Source organism: Strigops habroptila, chromosome Z (assembly GCF_004027225.2).
Source record: "Strigops habroptila isolate Jane chromosome Z, bStrHab1.2.pri, whole genome shotgun sequence".
Lineage (NCBI taxonomy): Eukaryota > Metazoa > Chordata > Aves > Psittaciformes > Psittacidae > Strigops > Strigops habroptila.
In genome coordinates this window covers 31,012,433-31,035,399 of record NC_044302.2, presented here as the reverse complement: position 1 = coordinate 31,035,399, position 22,967 = coordinate 31,012,433, and the positions used below count along the sequence as shown (strand labels likewise).

At 44.3% G+C, this 22,967-nt stretch overlaps 1 protein-coding gene across 1 annotated transcript in view; it reads left to right on the top strand.

The window, feature by feature from the left end:
* The first annotated feature begins 253 nt into the window (after window positions 1-253).
* LOC115600723 (complexin-1) overlaps window positions 254-22,967 on the top strand; it is a 115,446-nt gene continuing 92,732 nt past the window's right edge. Inside the window, exons 1-2 of the mRNA XM_030470013.1 lie at window positions 254-542; window positions 1,300-1,402. Of these exons, the coding sequence (XP_030325873.1) occupies window positions 1,372-1,402 (31 nt within the window). The 5' untranslated portion in view covers window positions 254-542; window positions 1,300-1,371. The remainder of the gene's footprint in view (window positions 543-1,299; window positions 1,403-22,967) is intronic.

Sequence of the window (22,967 nt, the reverse complement as noted above, 5' to 3'; positions counted from 1 at the left end):
ACTCCCGAGTAGATGCAGAGAAGCGATTGCAGAAAGCAATCAGCGCGCTCACAACCTCCTGTCCTTCCCTGCCGGCAAAGCGCGACCAAAGCTGAGGATGCTGCAAAAAGCCGGGATGGGGCTGGTGTGGGGGGTGCATGAGAACAGACGCACCCCCCGAGGGGCTGGGGAGCGCCGAGGCAAGGGGCGGGGGAGCCGGGGGCAGGGGGCGGGATGGAGCCCGGCTCCCGCAACGCGAGGAGGAGGAGGGACCGTGCCGGTGGGATGGTCCGGAAATCCTGTGATAAAAAGAGGGGAGCGGGGGGAAAAGTAGGGAGCAGTTCTGGACTCTTTTGCTCTCTCTTCTCCTCATCCCCGAACACGCAACTTCCCCGGCAGCCCTCGGGCACACGAGAGCCGGTAGGACCGGAGCGGAGCTGCCGCAGAGACCTGCCACCGGCCCGGCCCGGCACGGCTCGGCACCACTCATCTGAGCTCATCCTAGCTCAGCAAAGCTCGTCTCAGCTCATCCCAGCTCAGCACATCGCCCACCGCCGAGCGAGGTACCGGCGCCGGGGCGGGATGTACCGTGCCGTGCTGTAGCGTACCATGCCGTGCCGTGCCAATGTGCGGAGGGCAGCGGGCACACAGGGATGGGGAAGCCCTTCTTGTCGTCTTCCCCAGCGCTGGCGGACCCCGTGGTGCGTGTGCCGGGCGGGGAGCAGCCGCCGAACCGAGCGCACTGCTCCCCGCCGTGTCAACCTTCAGCCGTCCCGGGTGTTCCCGGGGAGGTGCAGCCCTCGTTGGCGTTGAGCCCGAGCGAGGGTTCTGAGGGATCAAGGTGCGGGATCCTGCCCCGCATCCGTTGTCTCCATCCCGTCTCCCCTGCCCGCACTCGCGAATGCTTCACCTTCAAATGCCCCCTCGGTGGTCCCCGGCGGAGCTGCGGCTCCCGAGATCGCCCTCGGAAAACCGAGAAGGCGAGAAGCAGGCAGGGAAAACGAGGAAGTTCAGAGGTTTAACGCCTTCCTGCCCGCCTGCAGGAGAGAAGCCGTGAGGACCGCCACACGGCTCCTCCAGGATCACTCCTGTGTCCCCTTCCCTCCTCCTCCATCCCCTTCCCTGCTCATCAGCATCCAGCTTTTCTCCCCCGGGGCCTTGTCCCACAAAGCCAAGGTCTGCAGGTATGGCAGGTTGGAAACTTGCCTGCACCCAGACAAGGGGAGAAAAGTAAGATTGAGAAGGAGCTGAGAAAGACCAGGCATCAGTGTTTTCTCCTCCTAGAGAAACCATTCCTCTTACAGTTGTGCCTTTCTGCAGGGTGCCCTTCAAGGATTCCTAATCCCTGTGCATCTGAGGTGTGAAGGTGGGCAGGGCCGCTAAGCCATCACCATGGACTTCGTCATGAAACAAGCTCTGGGAGGTAAGTGCAGTTGGCACAAGAGGGGCTTCTCATCCTTCCATCCCCTTCCCTTTGCATCTGGCAGGAGAGGGTCCCTCTGAGTCTCTGGTAGGGTCTGCAGCTGGACAAGCTGTCTGGAAATGCATGCCTCTCACAGATTCGTGATCCCAGAGCCCAGTGTCTGAAGGTTCTGGGCAGGAGAGGGCAGCAACAAGCAGACACCAAAGCGCCATGTCAGGGGAGAGATCTCCAACACAAGGTGTGCAGGGCCTGGATCGTGCCCCATCTGGCACTTTACTTGCTCCATAGTGAGCAGGTCTTGCCTTGCTTCATGTCATACTGCTGAGGTGGGTATTACAAAGGCTGCAGAGAGGTTTAGCTGGAGTAAACCCAAAGAAAGGGTAGCATTTTGTGTATGTGCATGAGCCTCCTCTTTACCCTCTCCCCCCAGACCTTGCCCAAAAAACATCCAGTGCAGAAATATTTGTACCTGGTGTTTGGAGATTTATTTTTAATAAGACAATCACTGCAATAAGTAGTGATTAAACATTAGTAAAATATCCCCACACACACACCCTACATGGATTTGGGGCCAACGCCAAATACGTTTTTGACATATTTCCTTCCATTTGTGATTGTTTTAACCTAATGATGGGAAATAGAAAAGGCAATGGTGTACGTGTATGGGGAAACTGAAAACAATGGAAGTATTTGGGGATGAGATTGCTTTGTTCTGCCACAGTTAACATTGCTTTTCTGTGCTGCTTGGCCTGAACATTCAGCCTAAGCAAGGCTGTCACTGCAATGATGATGCTGAATGATGGCTGCTGTTGGGAGTTGGAATAGTTTGCCTCAGAGGAAGTTGCTGAGGTTGGTCTGATCATTCAGTTTTGTACTGTACCTCATGTGTGAATTTTTCATTGATTTTCCTTTGGAGAAACTGTAGAGTCATGGGACTGTGAGAATGCTTCATGCATAGTGTTACTCTACTGATGTCATATGCAGCTTCAGCACTTACTGCAGGGCTCTCTCCCATGGCATGGAAGCAAGATTTTCATCCTTGAAAGCAAATGAACTGTTTGGGGGTTTTTTGTTTGTTTTGTTTTGTTTTGTTTTTGTTGTTATTGTTTTTATCACCAAGAGAGCAATATTCTCACAGTTAAGACTAGAACAAGCAATCCAAGTTTTATCTCGGGTGTTTTGAATGGGAAGATTCTACTGGAGAAGAAAGGGTCTAATTTGATTGTACAAAATAGCTAGATATGGAGATACCTATGTGAGAAGACAGCAGTTTGTATGGTAGCAGTGTTACATTTCATTACTCTCCAGAACCTGTTTTGAAGGAGAAATATTTTAGGGAAGAGTAGATTTTTCACTGTTCACTACTGCTTGCACAGAAATGAACATGTGTACCTGCAAACTGGAGATGCAGCCACTGCAGCTGGAGATCTGTGAATCCACCAAGGGAAATAACTGCTTAGAGATTGCAGTTGAAGGCAGGGGGAGGATGGCTGCAGCAGAGCAGTGACAGCTGAGATGCATGCCTTTTCTTGCAGCTTAATTTCTAACCTGAGCTGGAAGCAGTGCCTGCCCATGATTAACATCCATCCTGGGCAGACGTTCATCCTAACATAATGTTGCATGCCAGAGTCAGGATTGGCATCATAAGAGGAGTTGCTGAGAAGGCAAAGTCAAAAAGCAACTTTTGGCAAAGTCTGAGTTCCTGATGTCTGTCAAGATGCTGTCCAGGGCACTAGCTCTTGTGCCAGGTCACTTAATGTGTCCGGAACTTGCCCACTTAATAAAGGAGAAGTCTCTGCAGAGTGGTAAAATCCAGGAAATGCTCATTCATTAAGCAGAGACAAGTAGTTTCTAAGAGGAAAAACAACATCTTCCAAGGCAAACAGAACATGGAAAGCAAAGGTAGTTTTGGATACTTGTTTCCCATTAGAGTTAAAGCCCAAGCTGATGCAGTCTGTCTGCACTGGAACAGTAGATAAGGACTAAAGGTTGCAGTTTGTTTCCTTAATTACTGGGCCAGAACTGTTTTGTTTGCTGGTTCTGACATCCACAGGGAGATGCTCAAACTGCGTAAAGCACCAAACCTCTGGTGGGTGACAGGCTTGCTTCGGCTGGGATACATGATGTGATCTGCTAGTGGACTTTTTTATTATTTGCACTTTCAGCGAGATCTTCCTGTGGATTTTTGGCTTTTTGACTTCAGTTTAATATGGCTTTTCCCAGAACATCTCCAAATTCATTTTGCTGCCTGCTTGAGATTTTTTGAATGGTGTGAAAGTTCTTATCCAATTCTCAGGATCTCTTCTGACGATCCTGGCAGAAACAAAAAATACTGCAATTTTGTCAGTGAGGTCCTCTCCAGTTTACAAAGAATCAGACTTGCTATAGATATCACTTTGCAGATCACCCTCAGCTATGATAGCTTAACCCTTTCACTATCTCAGCCACAACAAATGCCAATGGGTTTCCTCATCTGATCATTATGGTCATGACATTTTCTCTTCCCAGCATCCAGCACCAAAATGGGGCTTAGGTCAGAGCTTATGGTAGCTCAGACCCTGGATCTGAGAACTGCTTTCAGGTTGGGTGTTTTTTGCTTTTCCTGCTGGACAGGGCTGTACAGGGTTCTGAAGTATACGTGGACTTTGGGACAGGATTTTGTCGTACTAGAGTGATCAGAGTTCGTACTGGGAGGAAAACTTCATTGCTTTCCCACCTCCTCACTCATTAGCAGAACACTTCTGTGGGAGTTCTCCCACTGTCTTTGAAGCAATTCTTAAGGATGTTGTCCTGTGCCATTAGAGACAAAGGAAATCAGATTTGGTTTTCCTTGGAGTTTTGCCAGTCAGAGAAGAAGTCAGTGGTGTGTTTTGAAAGGTAAGTGAGCTAAGTTAGCAAGGAAGGATAGGCAGTTATGTCATGTAAAGTTGCTTTGCTTGGAAGTCTGTGTGACTGGAGAATTTATGTTTTGTGAAATCAGTTTTGCAGGTTACTGTGTTGCTGAAGAAGAATGTGACCTTGCCCTGACTTCTTGTAAAGGGTGTCTGTTTCTGTGCAGTGGAAGGCCATCCTCTGCTATACTGCCAGCACTGGGATTTTGCTGCTCATGTTGGCAGCAGAGTCTGTGTGGCAGTTGACCAGGTTGAAATGTGTCTTTGCAAATCCCTGTCCCCTTCAAGGCAAAATCCTTGTCCCTTTCATTAGTAGTGGAGACTGTGGCCAAGGAAAAGCTGTGCAAAATATGAACTCATTTGGCCAATTTGCTTCCATGGCTTGTTTTGTGCTCCTCAGACATTTCAACACCCTATTTGAAAGTCACCTCATTTATTGTCTGACAATGTCAGAAGCTACAGAGACGAAATGCAGTCATGGTGCTTATTAGCTGTGTAGGACAACAAGAAGAAAACAGGAAGAAGAAACACAGAGGCTTACAATTGCAGCTTCTTCTTGCACTAAAATAACAGGGACATCAGAGGGATATTTTGTAACTCTGATCCTGTCACACCAGTAGGCACTAGCACAGTATAGTGCATAGATATGCAGCCAGGGTGATCAGTCACTTTGCTGTTCCTGCGACAATACACTAAACCAGAGTGTTTTAATGATCATGTTTTACATTAGGATTGCTCTTTGCCAAGCCAGAGCAGACCTCTGGAGCACTCTCATAATGACCAAGGTGTCTAACTTTTCAGGAAAAAGCTGGTAGTGGAGGACCTGGAGGAATTCAGCCATAGTTTTTCACTGGGAATTGTTTATTTCTTCATAGGTGTATGTGAAAGCAAAGGTTGCATTAACAGCTGTGTTATACTCCTGTGTCATACTGCACTGTCTCACTTCTGTCACTAGTGGCTTGGACAAATAGGGAAACAGGACCAAAGTAGAAGACAGTAAAATGCATGAAGCTCTGCTAGCTGTCATCCTATTACTGGGAGACTTGGGGGACAAGGGTCACTAGGTATTTTCATATGGAAAAAGAGGAAAGCCCATGGGAAGGTGAGTAGGATTTGTCTGAGGTGGGATCATGATGTGGTTGAAGAGAGAGAGATTTCTTAGAGCAGAATCTAGCATTGTGCATACCAGAATTCTGTGAAGATATGGGTATACAGAACACACAACAGCTCTAACTCTATTATATGATGTTGTGCAGGGGCCTTTTAATGTGCTCCTTTTATTGCCATGGGTAGGAGAAGTATCTAGCTGCTATGCCTGCCTTAATTAGTGACTTTTCCTAATGTTAGCCTGTGGATAAATCACGTAACTCATTTCATATACAATGATGCAGATGAGTAGTACTGTCTACATTTCTTGTTCATGCTACCAGTACCTCTTGAACTCATTGTGCAATGCAAGCTCCATCAGGAGGGAGGCTACATTTGAGTTTCTGGATAGATATTCACTCGGCTATGTTGTAGGCATAAGTTTCTGTTTTATTGGCTGCATCTTAGAGTGAAGACTACAGCTTAGCATTCACTTCTTTATCTGTCAGGATTCAGTGGAGATTTGCTTTGGTTCATAATAATTCTTAAAATACTGCAGGCAGAAGACAAATGCAACCATATTGCCATCTGGAAGATGCTAGCAAGTGGGGGACTGCCTACTTCATGTCCCTTACTGGCAGCTTTGGTTCAGCTAGGTGTACCACAAAACATGGTCCAAAGAGAGTTTAAAGTGCCCTTGTTCCCGAAGATAGGCAGGGATCTAAACCCTCCTGAAGATGATGGGGTTGAAGTCACTGTTCATAAGCTCTGAAAAAGCAGCCCCTGTGCTAAGCTTACATTAATGAATATGTGAATATGTGTGAATGCCAGCTAAGCCTGAATGGAAGCTGTACTAGTGTTTGACAACATCTTAGAAGTGGCTTTCTCTGTGATTTGTGAAGTGTATATTTTGCTGCTACATTTGCCTCACTTTAGTTGCTTGTGATGTGGGGATGAAGTCCTTGATTTTTGCTGGAGAAGTCAGTGAGATCGAGTGCAGTCAGAGGCAATACAGACATGAGTGGGGTGGAACAGACAGTGGAACAAACACAGTGGTTTCTTCCTTCTCGGTTTCCAACTCAGCCTCTTGTTTCTCACATGTGCAGTTCTCTGCTGAGCCTTTCTCCTGTTCTGGGACCTCATGCACCATTCAGACCATGTGCAACAGCTTATGTTAATGTATGAAGTCCTGGAGCAGGACAGAAACTATAATGCAGAATGGCAAGTTGTAGTGCCAACAAGCACTGGTGGTATTTACTTCTGGGGTCTCTATCGCCTATAATCCTTGAAACCTGTGGCACATGAGATCTTTCATTTTGCAGTCAGGTGCTTCCAAATCAAAAAGATTGAAGAGGCTGGGATGAGACAGGAGTTCACCAGCCCACTGTCACAAGTGGTAAATGTGGGGGGCCCATCTACTTTTGTTCTCAGATAACTTCTGCCTGTATTGTATGCAGCTCTAGGCCCCACAATTTAGGCATGATGTTAAGGTATTTCACTGGGTCCAGGGAAGGGCAACAAAAGTGGTGAAAGGGGTGGAGAGCATGTCCTGTGAGGAGCAGCTGAGGATCCTCGTAGTCCAGAGGACGCCATCAGGATGCTCCGAGGGCTGGAGCACCTCTGCTATGGAGACAGGCTGAGAGCCTGGAGAAGAGAAGGCTCCAGGAGACCTTAGAGCAGCTCCTAGTGCCTAAAGAGATCAGCAAGAAACCTGGAAAGGGGCTTTGAACAAGAGCCTGTAGGGACAGGACAAGGGGCAATGGCTTTAACCTGACAGAGGGGAGGTTGAGATGAGCTCTCAGGCAGAAGTTCTTCCCTGTGAGGGTGGTGAGGCCCTGACACAGGTTGCCCAGCGAAGCTGTGGCTGCCCCATCCCTGGCAGTGCTCAAGGCCAGGCTGTACAGGGCTCAGAGCAGCCTGGTCTAGTGGAAGGTGTACCTGCCAGGGACACAGGTGTCCCTGTCCCCTGTCCAGGGGTTGGAACTGGATGAGCTTTAAGGTCCCTTCCAACCCAAACCAGTCTGTGGTAATGTGGTTGTGTGATTGTATGATGCTATGACTTTGAGTTTGTCTAGTTTGGAGAAAAGGGGGCTGAGAGGTGTCCTTATTGCTCTCTAAAGCTTCCTGAGGAGTGGAAGTGGAGGCTGAGGTTTTCACCCCTTCTCCGCAGTGACAGGCTGTGTGGGAATGGTTTAAAGCCGCATCACAAGAGGTTCAGATTTGACATTACGAAACATTTCTTTACTGGAAGGGTGGTCAAACACTGGGACAGGCTCCCTAGAGACACTGAAACAGGTTGCCCAGGGCAGCTGTGGATGCTCTATCCCTGGAAGTGTTGAAGTCTATAAGAGGTGGTGGATTCCCCAAGCCTGTCAGTGTTGAAGAAGGATTTGGACAATGCCCTTGATGACATGCTTTAACTTTTGGTCATCCCTAAAAAGGTCAGTTGGACTAGATGATCATTTAAGGTCCCTTCCGCTATGTTATGTGGAATATATTGTATCATATATATACCACGTATGTAATATGAACTCTATTATTCCATACTATTATGTTCTAAAGTGAGTAAGAGTATAAGAAGAATTCTGCAGCCCTGGTTTGTAGAATGGTTGTGTTGTTGATCTAATATCTTCTGGATCTTCTTTTCTTCAATGCTTTGAGTATATGTATTTTAAAGACGTTATTAAGATGAAGAGGTAGTGTTGATATCTGATGGATACATTTTTCACAAGGAATGGTTTTATAGACCTTTTTCTTCCTAATGTGTATTGCTGGCAAAGAGATTTTCTTTAAGAAATTGGATTAAGTTGAGTGCAATCATGATGTCTGTGGCCGAGGCAAGGATAGAAAGCAAAATCCCATGTAGGTGACCCAGTGCTTCCAGAAAAACAAAACATAGGTGCACTTAGCTGTTCAAGGCTGATTGATCCATACCAGCCTTGGATCTTCCCTGTTAATTTATTTGATGCCAGATCCTCCAATAGCAATCTGTAGGGCTTAGTTATTCAGGGATTCCCATCAACACCAAAGAGCAAGATGTCTTTCAAGGAAGCAAATCACTGACTGTGGAAATGACACTGATGGAACAGCTACAGTGAGAGTCATATGATTTATTCCACCTAGGATCCAAACCAGAAGGAGGAAAACTGGCTAGGTCCTTTCTTCCTGTGTCTTTCTTGAGAAACCATCCTTTTATTTTTGCTTGCCTCCATTGGGCCTGTTGCTGTTATAGTCATATACATGCTCTCACTTGTGTATGCCTGGATCTTACTTGTGTTTGTCTTATTTGTAAGCAGGCACTGAGATCAGAGTGTGCTTATTTAGTATTCTTGGAGGAAATGAGCAACCTTCAGCCTGCTGATGGTAGAGGTATGCCACAAAGAGCTTAACTAAGATTTCTCCTGCTGAGCATCTGTTTGGCAAGAGCCTGCTTGGAGTGCAGTGACATGGATAAGCAGGAAATTTTCTCTCTCAGAGAGTGGAAAGAGGGAGGAAAAAGGAAATTTCACATGCATTATGATGTATTAAGGAGTTTGTCTAGGATTCCTTCATGGCAGAACTAAAGATGCTTCTCTTTGATTCTCTGTCCATTTCGAAGGAAGTTCTGCACACTTTTCATTTTAACATCTCTTGCTGTACAGCTGAATCTTTCTGGCTTTTCTTTTTTTGTGTCTTCCGTGATTGAAGCTGGTTCTCATGAGGGCAGAGAAAAGTGGTGGTTTCTTGCCCAGCTGTATACTTTTGGCATAAACAGAGTTTGTCAGTGCTGATTTTTTGTCCTGCTTTGCATAGGGAAACCCTATCTGCAGCCCCAGGTTTGGAGTTGGTCAGGAGTCTAGTACATGATGCATTATAGTCATTCAGGCCTTTCTGGTGAAATGGGACTCTGAAAATACAAGCTACTGGCTTACCTTTGTGTTGGTCCTTGGAGAGAGAGAAGTTCAGACTGTAGTTAGGCTGTTAGTTGTGGAGACCTATTCACTTGCTTGTGTGCTGGCAAAGGGAGAGCCATTAGAGAAGGCTATTGCATATGAATGCCCATGTACACGGCAGGGCGTTGTGCTTTGATTAGAAGTGAAGAGAAGACAATGAAATCAAATCCATGAGGCTACATGGGTTAGAAATCTTGCTGGTTGAAGTTGAGAGTGTATGGACTGCTCATGTTTATTAGCACTGCAGTAATGCACAGGGCTCTAAAAGGATTAACTAATCTCTGCAAATGCTAAAGGGAAGACAGGCACCCTGTCCTGATGGAAGACAAGAATCTCTCATTCTGAAGTACCCCCTAGGCCAACAGCACAGAATTTAGTTCTAGCAGCAAGATGTTTGCATGGGAATTTGCAGTAAGAAATCTGTGGCAGCTGCATGGAAATGAAAAGCACTCCAGCAGTTCTTAAAGGTCACCAAATTGTTGAGGAGACCTGGAAAGGCTGGAAGAAAGAGCGGGACAGATCTTTAGTGTGTTGGCACTGGCTTGCCTCCTATCAGAGGGCTACATGCAAATGCTTTTCAGTTTGAGCTTCAAGGTCCCCTCTTAGAACATTACATGATAATGCTCAGAGAGGAAAGAGAGGGAGTAGAGGCTGGTGATGAGACTCAGAGACAGATACAGGTTCTAGTGTTCTCAAGAATGGGAATCCACCATTTCTTAGGCTCTTGGAGAGGCGAAATGGTTCATAAAGTGGTGACTATGGGACATGAGTGTTTCAAAGCTCCAGAATTTCTTCTCCCACTTCCTACAGCTGCAGATGCACCATGCTGTGGCTCTTCCAAGTTCTCTGACTCTCCTCTTTCAGTGGTGGGGCAGGCAGCACTCTGCCTTAGCCGTGGACACTCCTTTTTGGGAGGCTGCAACTCTGCACTGCCTTTGTATACTCATTCCATGTGCTGAAAACAAGTGCTTGCATAAGGCTACACAGAACCTTGAACTTTTGCTAAGTAATGTATTTGAGAACTATGTTTGTGGCTGTTTTATTTTCTCACCTATGGCTTGGTAGCGAGAGTTTGGATATAGTCAGTTCTGTTTCTTGTTTTGGCGGCTTCAGGTTGGAGTACGTGTCTTAGGATGTAGAGCTTTGCCAAGAAGGCTGAGAATTTCCACAAGTTGCTGAGCAGATAATCATGTGGTTTGCTAAAGGGTGATCATGGCAATTACAGACATGGCCAAGGTAAATGGTGATCTTCCTATCACTGGTACAAATCACAGTGCATACCAGAAACAAAATGCTTCAATCAAATTGTTCCTCTCTACTACGGACAAATTGATAATAACACTGTGCTGTTAGAGATTGATTCCCCTTCCTTCTCCCTCCCTCCCCCCCTGTAGTTTTAAATGAGCTGTTTCCAAATTGGGTGGATGCTGTCACTGCAGAAATGCGCTAATGCAAACACTAAATTTAATCTGATGACTTTGATGTGCATCTTTTTTAAAATTTGAATTTGCCATTCCTTGCAAGAATAAAGCTGCTCAGCAGTTACTCGTGTTTTTGCAGCATGACTTGAGTCTTGTGGCTTGTTTGCAGTGATACTGACCTTGAACGAATGTCAAACATGCAACATCAACAGGAATGAGGGATTTGAATGGTTGATAATTATCTTCTGTGGGAAATGAGGAAAGAAACAAAGAAACCCAAGCCTGGAGTGGTGGAGCTGTCTCCTGAGACAATAGGAGGAATGAAGGCAAAGGCAGACCACTATTAAAGGAATAGGAATGGCAAAGACGTGTGTCGATGCTTAGGTTAGCTGAACTGCCATGTCTCTGTGTCCCTGGATCCATCTCTTCTCTTTTGCTGGTGAGCACAGGCAAAGTTGACCAGCTGAAAAGAAATTTGAACCTTGTGTTTAAGGTCACTGAGTGGTAGGTGGTTGTCCCAGCTGCTGAACCCTGGGTGTGCTTGGAAATGTCACTTGGTCTCTAGGTTAGATTGTGTTTCTCCCAGTCCCCTTCCATCAGAAGCAGTATGTGGCTCCATTACCCCAAGAGCTGGACAGAGCCGAGTGTGACCCACAGGAACCTGAACAGTGCCCTTCTCTTCGTTGGAAGGGAATAACTTTTCCTTTCCTTCAGTCACTCCTTCTTCTGCTTCTTGGTGCTTGGCAGAGCTGAACATGCATACTTAATGGACTTGAAAGTTTGTCCTTGACTTGCTATTGGCAGTGAAATTTTCTTGTTTATTCTGCCTTCCTCTCAGCATATTATTTCATGAGACTCTTCATCAGGGACTGTAGTGATAGGACAAAAGGTAATGGGTTCAAACTTAAACAGTGGAGATTTAGGTAAGATATAAAGAAGTTCTTCCCTGTGGGGGTGGTGAGGCCCTGGCACAGGTTGCCCAGAGAAGCTGTGGCTGCCCCATCCCTGGCAGTGCTCAAAGCCATGTTGGACGGGGCTTGGAGCAACCTGGTCTGTTGGAAGGTGTCCCTGCCTGTGGCAGGGGGTTGGAACTGGAAGAGCTTTAAGGTTCCTTCCAACCCAAACCAGTCTGTGATTCTGTGATTCTGTGTAGTGTGAGACTTTCTGCATGTCTCCTGAAGAAGCAGAAACTGCAGGGGACTGCCTGGTCTCTGTTCAAGTCCCTGTCCTTAGTGTATGTGTCCATTAAATTCCTTGAAAAGACACATATTAATTAAAATTTTATTTTGCAAGAGGTCTTTGGAAAGGTTTTACTAAACTATGTGGGTTTGCTTATTTGGTTGCTTTTTTTGTTTCTTTGTTTTTTCCTGTGAAAAGCTTCTAAATACACAGTTTGTATTTTCTCCGCAATCACGAAGAGACTCCTCATAAACCTGAAAGATTTCATGAGACTAAGACATCATATCCAAACAGATGTATTTTTAACCTATAACAGCCACTTATTATTTTGCTGGAGTTAAGCCTATGGATGCTATTTTCCCCTGATAGACATGTTGCTCTTACTGAGTGAAATGTTTTGTTCTTTGTGAATGAATCTATTTCCTTTTGTAGTTGCCTCCAGATTTATTTTTTTCTTAAGTAAAATAAATTTTATTTAAAAAACTGCGAACGAACAAAATACAAATAATCAAAAAATTGAGGAGAAGGAGAAAATATTCAGTAGTTTTGGCAACCTCCAGCATATCAACATAGCTGCTCTTGTGCACGGTTCCAGCTAGTAATAAAACTGCTTGGGAGAGTGTTTAGAAAAACCATAGTGTCTGTGAGAAATAGACAAATCTGTATTTTACTATTTATGATAATGATGATGATCTATATTTAAAAGACTTTTCTTGTGGCAATTACAAGTTTCTCCTGTGTATTTTTCTTACAGTTTAAATGTCTGCAGTTCCTGTTCCATGTCAGTCCAGCTGCACAGTGATAGATGAAAAGGAGCATAAAAGAGGAAATTTGTAATTATATGGAGATGCATTAAAATGCTGAGGAAAAATTTAAGAAGGGAAACAACTTCTCTTTCTAAATACATGACAGAGGTAAACACTGCAGTGAAGGAAGAGCTGCTTACAGTGAAGAACAATATTGGTAAAAGGATAACGTGAATAAATTTGCTGTGAACATACTTGAGTCAGGAATTAGAAGAGAGTTTCTGACTAGTGGAAAAGGAGAGAGGTGCTGGGGGAGCCTGGGACAAACGGTAAGCCAGGTCTCAGGTGGGTTTCAAATAATCAGTGTAATTGTGCATGCCCAGAGATATAGGGACAGTGAGGCAGGAAATAATTCTGTATCCTGAACACCCCTATAGAAAGCAGACAACATCTTTGACTCTTCACTTCAAAGACTGTCCTAATAACAAAACCATCTTTAAAAGAGGTTTAGTTTTCACATTCAGTTTTGATGTTATTACAATATGTGATAGTCTCTGATGGGATCCAGGGGTCCGGTCCAGCTCAGTGGGAAGCAGCAGTGTGCCCCTCTGCGTGAGGTTATCATGGAATCTGGGAATCATGTAATGGTTTGGGTTGGAAGGGACCTTAAATCTCATCCCGTTCCAACCCCCTGCCGTGGGCAGGGATACTTTCCACTAGACTTGCACAAGCTATGCCGGGGCCTCACCATCCTCACAGGGAAGAATTTCCCTCCATTGTAACTTCTACCAACAGCTTACATGGAAGCAATTTTGAACAGGTGTCTGAGAACAAGCTATTCTGTCTTCCTCAGTACCAATATTTACTGTTTTACTTGTGATGGCAGACTATTAGACTCAGTTTAAGTTTCTCACTTTATGCTCCTGCTATCTACCCTGGCCATAACCTGGTCTTAGGCTCACATTCCAATGACTTAAATCTCTACCTAGGTAGGCACTTTAGGAGGATGCATTATGCTGGCTTAACACCCATGAAAAGAGGCATGTTTTATATGCAGGACTGAATCCCTTGGGCTCAAATGCCTCCTGTAACATTGTGAGGCTGATAACTTTTCACTCAAGTCTCCTTAAAACTGCTGAATTAGTCCAGGAGTACCTACCCAAAGGAAACCTTCAGCCAGGGCATATAGGCAGATAGTAGAACATCAGATCATTGCCACAGCAAGGTGTTGGCTTCCGGAAATGAAGAGGAAGGTGCCATCCCATTCTGCTGACTGCATCTGGTTGTGTGTCCAGGCAGAGATCCCACTGCAATTCCTCTTTTCTGGTTATGTGGCTTGAGGTCTCTTAACATGGAGACAATGACTTGCCTCCTGGCTGAGACACTCAATTGGGACTTCTGGTTTTGGTTTTTAACTGCTATCTGGTAAAACTTTTCAGGTGGTACTGCTTCCTCCTGGACCTCAGTTCCATTCTTCAAAGACACTATACATATGTTCCCGCTATGCTAGCTGCTGCACTAACAGTTGCTTAAAATAGGTGAGCAAAACCCATCCTCTTGATCATGACCACAGACAAGAGTGTTCTGCTTCCACACCAGCTGCAGTGAAGACAAAGCTTCTACAGTTTTAACTCTCCTTCACACCTTGAATCCTACCAATGCAGGGTATGCCAGCTTCAATGCTGTTTTAACTCCAGCCAACTATTGTGAATTGGCCACCCTGAGTTAAGAACACCCATTATTTTTTGTCTCACTTGTAGACGTGCTGTCTAATTGCTGGTTTTTAAGTGGCTATTTGTCTGATGTTTGGGGCTCAGTTTAGTGTGTATTTTGCTATGTCCTTTAAAAGACTATGTCCTTTTTAAAGGACCTTAAAAATTAGAATTGAAAGACAGCAATTGAACTAATCTAGCCCAACAGAGACAAGCTCTGCATGATCAGTGAAATCCAGGGCTTGCTTCTGCACAACAGGGTCCTGAGACCTCACAGGCACTGCTCTGATACAGCATAATGTAATTCGCAAATTTCAGCTGCTCTGAGCATGTCTTTTTTTTTTTTTTTTTTGACAGAGATCTGTCAGTCTACAGCAGCTGAAGAGCAGCATTTCTACTAATTTCTTGTAGATGAGAGTAAAATCATCACAGGGCTTTTCTTCCCCTTCTTAAAATCTCACAAAAATCCCTTCAAAGTCTCATGGGTTGGAGTATTTCGTGTTTCTACACCGTCTGAAAAGGATGGGTCAGATCTACCACTGCTGAATATGCATAGAAAAGGTATTTGTGGCACATTATTAGGGGGCTGGCTAACCAGAGATGGTGTCACTTACGTAAGATCTCAAACATACCCCAAGTGCAGCACGGATGCTTTGGAGTGAAGCAATTATCTATTTTGCTGTCTTAAGAACAGAGTGACCTAGATTCTGTCTTCTTTTTTCTCTTTTTCTTTTTCCTATTTTTTTTTTCCCCCTTTTCCTCACGGGGTGGCCCACTTAGTTGATTAAACTGCAACTCAATTATAACCGGTTGTGTTACAGTTGGGAATAAAGCAGATGTAAAGAGACTGGAGCTGATAAAGTAATTTTTTTTTTTTTTTTTTCCCTTGTTGGTTGGCTGGAAATTATGGTTGGGACTAAGTGACAAGAATTAGTTTTAGTAGCTTTTGGGTGACAGATATCTCACAATAGCCTTGGCTGGCAGCAGGGAATGCAAAAGTGATATAGTGAAAAGTTGTGCATTTCATGATGAGGAAAAAAAAAAAAAAGGTAATGGACTAATTTCAAATAAGAGATTTGAAATAAGCTTTAAATCCAAAATAAGCCCAAAGTCAGCAAATGCAGTGACAATGTGAGGCTGATACTTTTTTGAAGTAAATACATAAACCACGTTTACACTTGTGTATTATTTATGATTTTGGTGTGCCTGCAAATTCTCTAATAAATCATCAGAGGCATCAGGAAGTATCCTGATGTCATCCAGGTAGAGTCTGAGAAGAACGTGACCAAGCTCCAGCTGAAAACAACCCATTCTAAACATTCTTTCATAATAGAATTATCCTTTACGTTAAGGACATGCCAGCCAGGTAACATGTGGTCCGTGCTAAACAATGATGTATTTAATGGAAACTGGCATCAGCTCAATGCTGTATTTGTTTCTTTCTCTGTTGTCTCCTCTCACTTAAAGCTCAGGGAGCACAAGAAAAGCAAATCTGTTCAGTGCAGGACAACCTGAAAAATAAAATTCCTCTTCCTGTCAAGTTCAAACAGGAAAGGGATCCAATGAGAGCTCTTAATCCCTCCCTGAAGACATATGCAGTCAAACTGTACTCCCAGGTAGATATTTCCAGGTAGGTATCTGCAGCAGGGATGAAGCTGTGGATGGAAGCCAGCACCAGATTTATGCATGGACTCCAAGTGGTGGGAGGAGTATCTTCTGTCTCTTTGGGCTGGATGCTTAGCAAGGCTTCTGGCTGTGTCATTGCATCACCTGCAGCTGAGCAGCCTTCACAGCATTGCCACCTGCACATTCATCCTGATCTTATTTCTGTCCCTGGCAGTGTGAAAAGCTGATGCTGTGAATATATTTCCTGATGGCAGAACAGAAGAAGCCTGCCCATTTCTGCTCTGGAAAGTCCCTTTGCCCAAGCTGAGCTCTAGTGTACTGTCTTGCTGCTCACTTACTACTTCAGGTTCTGAAAGTGGTCTCAGAGCTGCAAAGTCTGTTGTATGCAGTGTGAGACAGACAATCTTCTTTCCTGCCTGGGTTCTTATTTGGCTTCAGCAACACATGAAAGAAGCATCTACCTGTGCCAAAATCTGCCTTTGATACTTTGGGGCTTAAAGAAGTTCCTTGGGGATCTGGGAAGAGCTAAGGGAGAAGGGCCTGGGAAAATCCTCCTTCCTGTGTTTATGCTGAACTTCCTGGTATCAGGGAGTAGTGGGCTAGTAAGGAAGAAATATGCAAATATTCTGTGAGGCTAATGGCTCATATGACTCACTTATGAGAAGAGCCAGATCTGCTCCAAGTGCAGCTCACTTAGAGCAAAAGAGAAAGATCACACTCTTCTATCTTCAAACAGTAAAAATAAAGCATTATTTGTCTTTGTAGGGAATTCTTGCTCCATTGGGAAGGATTAATCAGAGATACCACAGAAGACAAAAGCTAGTCATGTAATTTGAAGGCCTTGAAGGCCCTAAAAGATGACTTGCATTAAAGATGACTGTCATCAAGGGAAAGGCCACACTGATTTTAAACTGTCTGAGCTCCATTTGAAATTTGAAAGCATTTGTGGCACACTTACACATGAGCTCAGATGCTTTTATTTTGACTTTCATGGTTAATTTTCTGTCCTTTCTCAATAGCTAACTTACACAGGCATGGACATTTGTGTATCCTACAGTCTACTCTTTTTTTCCGCATTTCATAAACCCTCCTGTCAGGATGTTATTTCTGTTTTACTTTGGTGCTAAGATAGCACTAAAACCACTTGTCAGGGTCTGTTCTTCCTGGTGATCTCTTGTGAGGACAGTGATGGAAAGGAGAAAATGGAACAATAAATCTTGTTTGAGGGCTCAGCACTCCAGTTTTCAACCAATAAACTTGTTCCCTTCTTTGGGCTGCTGCAATTTCTTCCCTGCAACAATGTGACTAGATTCTGGTACTTGTTGCTGCTTAGACCCAGCAGTGATGGATGAAGACAAATAAATGTTACCCTGTGAATTTACACAGCTCAGCAGTCTGGATTACAGGGCTAATATGTACATGGTGCTGTTGAAAAGGCTGGTGTGAACTGCCAGTGGAGTATGCAGGAGTTAATGCTATCAGAGACATTCATCCAGTGAGCTTTAGTCCTGTCTCTGCTCGTGATGATGTGGTAATTTTGTGATGAACTGGATTCACTGTGGAATTGTAGTAACTTGTACTGGGGCATGCATGTGCAGCTTCCCCTGAGAAAGACCTTGACTTGGCTTTAGTGAGAAAGAATGGTGACCTTTGACAGAAACAATAAATCACAGAGTGATTTGGGCTGGAAGGGACTTTAAAGCTCATCCAGTTCCACCCCTCTGTCGTGGGCAGGGACACCTTCCACTAGACCGGGTTGCTCCAAGCCCCATCCAACCTGGCCTTGAGCACTGCTAGGGATAGGGCAGCCACAGCTTCTCTGAGCAACCTGTGCCGGGATCTCACCACCCTCACAAGGGAAAAGTTCTTTCAAATGTCTCATCTCAATCTCCCCTCTATCAAGTTAAAGTCTTTGTCCTGTCCCTACATGCCTTTGTCAAAAGCCCCTCTCCAGGTTTCTTGTTGGCTTCTTTAGGCACTGGGAGCTGCTCTAAAGTCTCCCTGGAGCCTTCTCTTCTCCAGGCTGAACAAGCCCTGACTGCACATCCTGACTCAGGATCGGGAGAGAATGATCTCCTTTATGTACGGGGCATGCTTCGAAGCTTCCAGCAGTAAGCACAGAGACCTTGTTCATGTGGTGGCAGGGTACACTCTACTGCTGTTGCATGTATTACACCATGAACCACAGCTGATGGACCTGCTCACAACCTCAATTCCAGCAGATCTCTTCTCCCAGAAAGCCCATTGCACCTCTTGAAGAGCCGTAGTGAGCTGAGAGGATATTTCCCCTCCATTTGTTAGATGTGTTCATTGCCACACAGAAAAATCACCAGACTGGCTTTGCTATAGTCACCTTGCTGAGAAGGTGACCTCTCTGTGCCTCCCACTAGTGTGTGCACACAGTAACTGCAGAGTACGATTGCTGTACAGGGCATTGACTATAAACAAAAATGAACCCTTCCTTGACTGTACTGATTGTATGAGAGTAGGCTCAGAGTAGAATAATCCCTGTTATCCACCATTCCCCATAATTTTCATTCCATGTGCAAGTTTGTGCCTGGGAATCAGAGACTTGCCTTAATTATATCACTGACAGTCTTGGGGTAGTTAAATTCAGTTCAGGGTTTAAGCAGAGAGACTTGAGGTTCCTTATGTCTTGGCAAATGCTCACTGTTCATGTTTGCTAACCTTTTAATTAGAGAGCCAAATAGAGAAAGTGGTAAGAGGTAACTGGCTTGAAATGCAAAACCCTCAACACAGTTTTCATTTTAACAAAGTCCCTATTCCCATTCTCTTTAACTACAAAGCCTTTATAAGAGAGCCAAGCCATGAGTCAGTCTTCATTAAGACATGTACTAAAACTGGCCATAACTGTTCTTCGAAAAATAAGAAATTAGTTGTGTTGGGCAGATCAAGGTTTCTTGGTTTGTTTGGTCTTCTTTTTCTTGCTCAAATCCACTCCCATGCCCTCAAAAAAAACCCAGGGAGCACGCACTGGGGCAGTGGGAGGAGAGAGGAGTACAGACAGAATTTATCTTCTCATCAGAGAAGCTGGCCTATCCTTGCATTCTTTGTTGCTCAAGGGTAGAAAGCACAACTCTTGTAATCAGCCACTCAGGGGCTTGGCTGACTTTTGGCTGACTCTGTGGCCATAAGCTCATGCTGGTTTGGTAAATGAGGCAAAATTGCCTATCCCTTCCTGGTCTGTTGGACTATGTAATTTTTCACTGGTAACATGGGAAGTCCCATCTGTTTCACAACATATTCCGGACCTCTGGGGGATCTTGGGGAACAGAAGCTGTGAGCAGAGAGCTTTTTTGTCTCTCCACCATCACCTTATCCCACTGTCAGAAGCAGAGCTACTAATCCTTTAGCTCTCATTTCTGGCATGTCATTGACCTCTGGTCCCAAATGACTGTTAATTGTTAGACATTTTCTCAACACTGTCAGCAGGCCTCTGGTTTTTAACCAGCTCAGTCTGGCTTATACCTATACCAACTTTTATGTGTATCAGTATGGTTATATTTAGTCATTTGATGAGTGAAGAGTGTATGCCTGAACTCAGCATGCCTTTCTTCCAAGATTGTGCCTATAGCCACAAATGTATGAAAGGAAACCAATTGGACAGACCCTGTTTACTGCTTTTTGGGACACAGCCTTTAGTTTTCCAGTGCAGTGTCATGGCAGAAGTAGGCTAGACTTCAGCTGTGATGGTCTATCCAAAAACCAATGGTGGTGTGGTGTCACTGTTGCTTGATCTGTGTCAGACAGATAAACAGAAGCACATATATGTGGCTATGTGTTGCAAACCGGTCAGCCACCATGACATCAAAGGATCTAGAGAGTTGAACTGGTTTTGGTGGGAGAAAGTATTTGTCATAAAATCTGTTTATTGTTAATCTAAACTCCTGCTTAATTAACCTGGGACAGGCTCATCTGTGTAACTTTCCAGCTGAAGCACTGAAGTTCCTGAGCAAACTCATTAAAGCACTCGGATGGATGGACCAGCTTGATGAGGGAAAGTAGCACAAATAATAAAAATAAGACAAATAATAGTCTTAACTAGAGACCGTTTCATTATGTAACATTTTAAAAATGTGCTTTCCTTAAGCAGATCTCAGCACCTCTGGGGAACATTTACAACTTCTTCCTATAAGTAAGCATGTGTTCCTTCTCTGGCCTAAAAGGTGATAATGAAGTCCTTCGCAGGATCTATGGTAGTTCCTTGCTAGAGAAAGATGAAATACAGCACTGGGATATATTCTGGCCACCAATGAAAGGAACAGGGTGAAGGTCATTTAAACATTTTCAGCAGAACACAATCACTCAGATCGGGATGATTTGCTGCCTGATATACTCACATTATGTCAGGATGAGGCAGAGATGTATTTAGTAGCTGTTCTCTTTAATCTGCAATATGAGCTATTTCCTGGCACACTGCATTGATTTCCATCTCATCGTTATCTTGTATAATTGTAGAGGCAGGACAAAGCCTAATCTAGTCTAATTTTTCTAGCGTCTTCCATGCCTTAGCTGTGACAATAGTTTATATCTCTGTCATCTCCTTATCAGCAGAACCGCTGGTGGGTCCACACTCCCTTGTGGGAAGCATACTTGTACTCGTGCACTTGAATATTCCTCTTTTGGTAGACAACTTTGGCTTTGCACCCAGCCTGTTTTATGCCATTATTTGAGTGGACTTCTAATGCTAATTTTGCCCTGTTAGCTTTCCATCATCCAGATGAAGAACTGTAGGAAGGCTGGTGTGCTTGAAAACTACTGTTTTTTTTCTGGGTAATGCAAAGTATTCTGTCTTGTAACAAGCCATGCTTGTCCAACTTCCTTACTTTACCCAGTTTACACTTACACTACTGCAGCAATGGAATAAGTGTCCATGTTGTCATTCAAGTGATTAATTAAAATGAGGGATAGACCTTTCAGAACACTCTCCCTGCAGCACATCCTTCCAACCTGACTGCAAATCCATTATGCATCGGCTTCCAGACTTAACAAAGCAATACAAATGGTCTCCAGGAGCCTTTTTATCATTGCTTCTACAGACATACTGATGGATACAACTAACACAGCTAATCATCAGATTCTGAGGTCCCCTCAAAGAACTAACGTGAAGTGATCTTCTAAGGGACCTTCCAAGAGACACTGGTTTCTCTTCAGGAGAATGGAGAGAGCACAGGCAATGTTTCTTTACCATATCTGCCAGATGCCCATATCAACTGAGATGGATCCCATTAGGATTGTCTTCTTGGGAGAAGGCTCTGAATTGTCACAGCTACAGACCCAATTTAGATTAAGTAGAAATGCTTGCAAAGAGAAGAAGGTCTGTTCTTGCTTTCATGTCTGCTAACCAGAAGTCAGGTCTATAGCTTCATTGCAACTGTTTACTCTTTTATTCCTTTGTCTGCCCCTGTTAAACTTGGTAGACAAATAGAACAAGGAGAGGTGCTGTGAGATGAGAAGTATTTGAGAGGAATAAGGAAGTATTCTGACAGCAGAATTTGGAGCTGTGAGTATCCTGGAACTAAGATATGCCCCATATCTTCTAGAATTTAGATAATCATGCTGGTAAAGCACCTATAAGATTTGTGATTGGTGTTACACTCATGCCAATAAGCCAAGTTTTATCTGTGTTATGTCTTCTAATATATTGCATCCTTTATAGGTGCAAAGAACAAGTTATTGCACATTAGCATTGTTGCTATTACCTCTCTCTGTGTGCTCCTCAGTCTGGTTTGGGGGATGTTGGTCCTCTTTTCTTGAGCAAATTGAAGCCTTCTATCAGTATGGAAGTCCTCTCAAAGGAATTCTGTGTTCATAAAGTGTAGTTATTTAGAGCAGGAGGCATCTGAGCCTTAATTCAGTATGCAAGAGGCAGCGTGAGGTAGTCTCATGTATTTCAGTAACATTGCTTTGTATTTTGATGGAAAGAAAGACATAACCAGAATGAGCCATTTCTATGTGCTCTGTCTCCCTTTAACTTTTTCAGTGCTGCATATGGATACCAGTCACCTGGAAAGATCATAGCAACAAGCAGGAAAGTTGTCTGAAACAGTGCAGGGAGTGTTTCTGCATTGCTGGAGAAATCTGAAGTTGCACTAAGTGAAGTGGGAAGAAAAGACCTTTTCACACAGTTTTCACTTCTGGAGCTAGAAGTCAGCCAGATACCACACAAATTCCCTCCAGACCCTCTTGTGGAAATTGTCATCCATGGCCATACCGTTTAGGCAAATCAGTGATAAGGTGAAGGCACAGGGAGGCAGCAGACTTTCTGCTCCATGGTGTGTCCAAGAGGCCCACACTGGCGTTAGGACTCCAGCTGTTAAACTGCGAGTAGGATTGGAGCTGTTAAATTGAAAGCAGTTCCACGATATGGTCTGTAGGAGTCTATTTATGTTTTCATTATCCACACTGCCCTTTTTGGGTACTTATACCTTCCCTTTCAGAGTGTGGCCACACAAGGAAACAGCTCAGCACAACTAGAAACCAGCCCCAGGGCGGGAGTGAAAATGAGAAAGTGGTATACTTCTTTTGGTTCTCTTAGATATGTGAATGCAAAGGCAACATATATGACAAGGCAAGCAGAGGATGGATATTCTTCTAGCTGGTCTGTGGGAGCAACAATGGTAATGGTCCTGGTTTTCCTTTGTCCTTCCAGACTGAATCATCAGTTGTGCTTCTGAGACAAATGCAGAACCCCTGTCAGAATGAACAAGGGGCTGAACTTTCACAGTGTCAATATAATAAAGATGAGAGGTGAGGATATGGTGGAAAGTAGCTGAGATGCCATGTTCTCAAGAAGAGAAGTATGGTTTACAGGAACTGATAAAAGAGATGAGTGGCTTGTGCTGGGAGTATGTCTCTTGAACAATTGCCCAAAGCTGCTGTGAGTAAGATACTTTCTGACTATTCATCACAGTTGCACTTTACTTGAATAGCAGCAACCAGCATAAACTT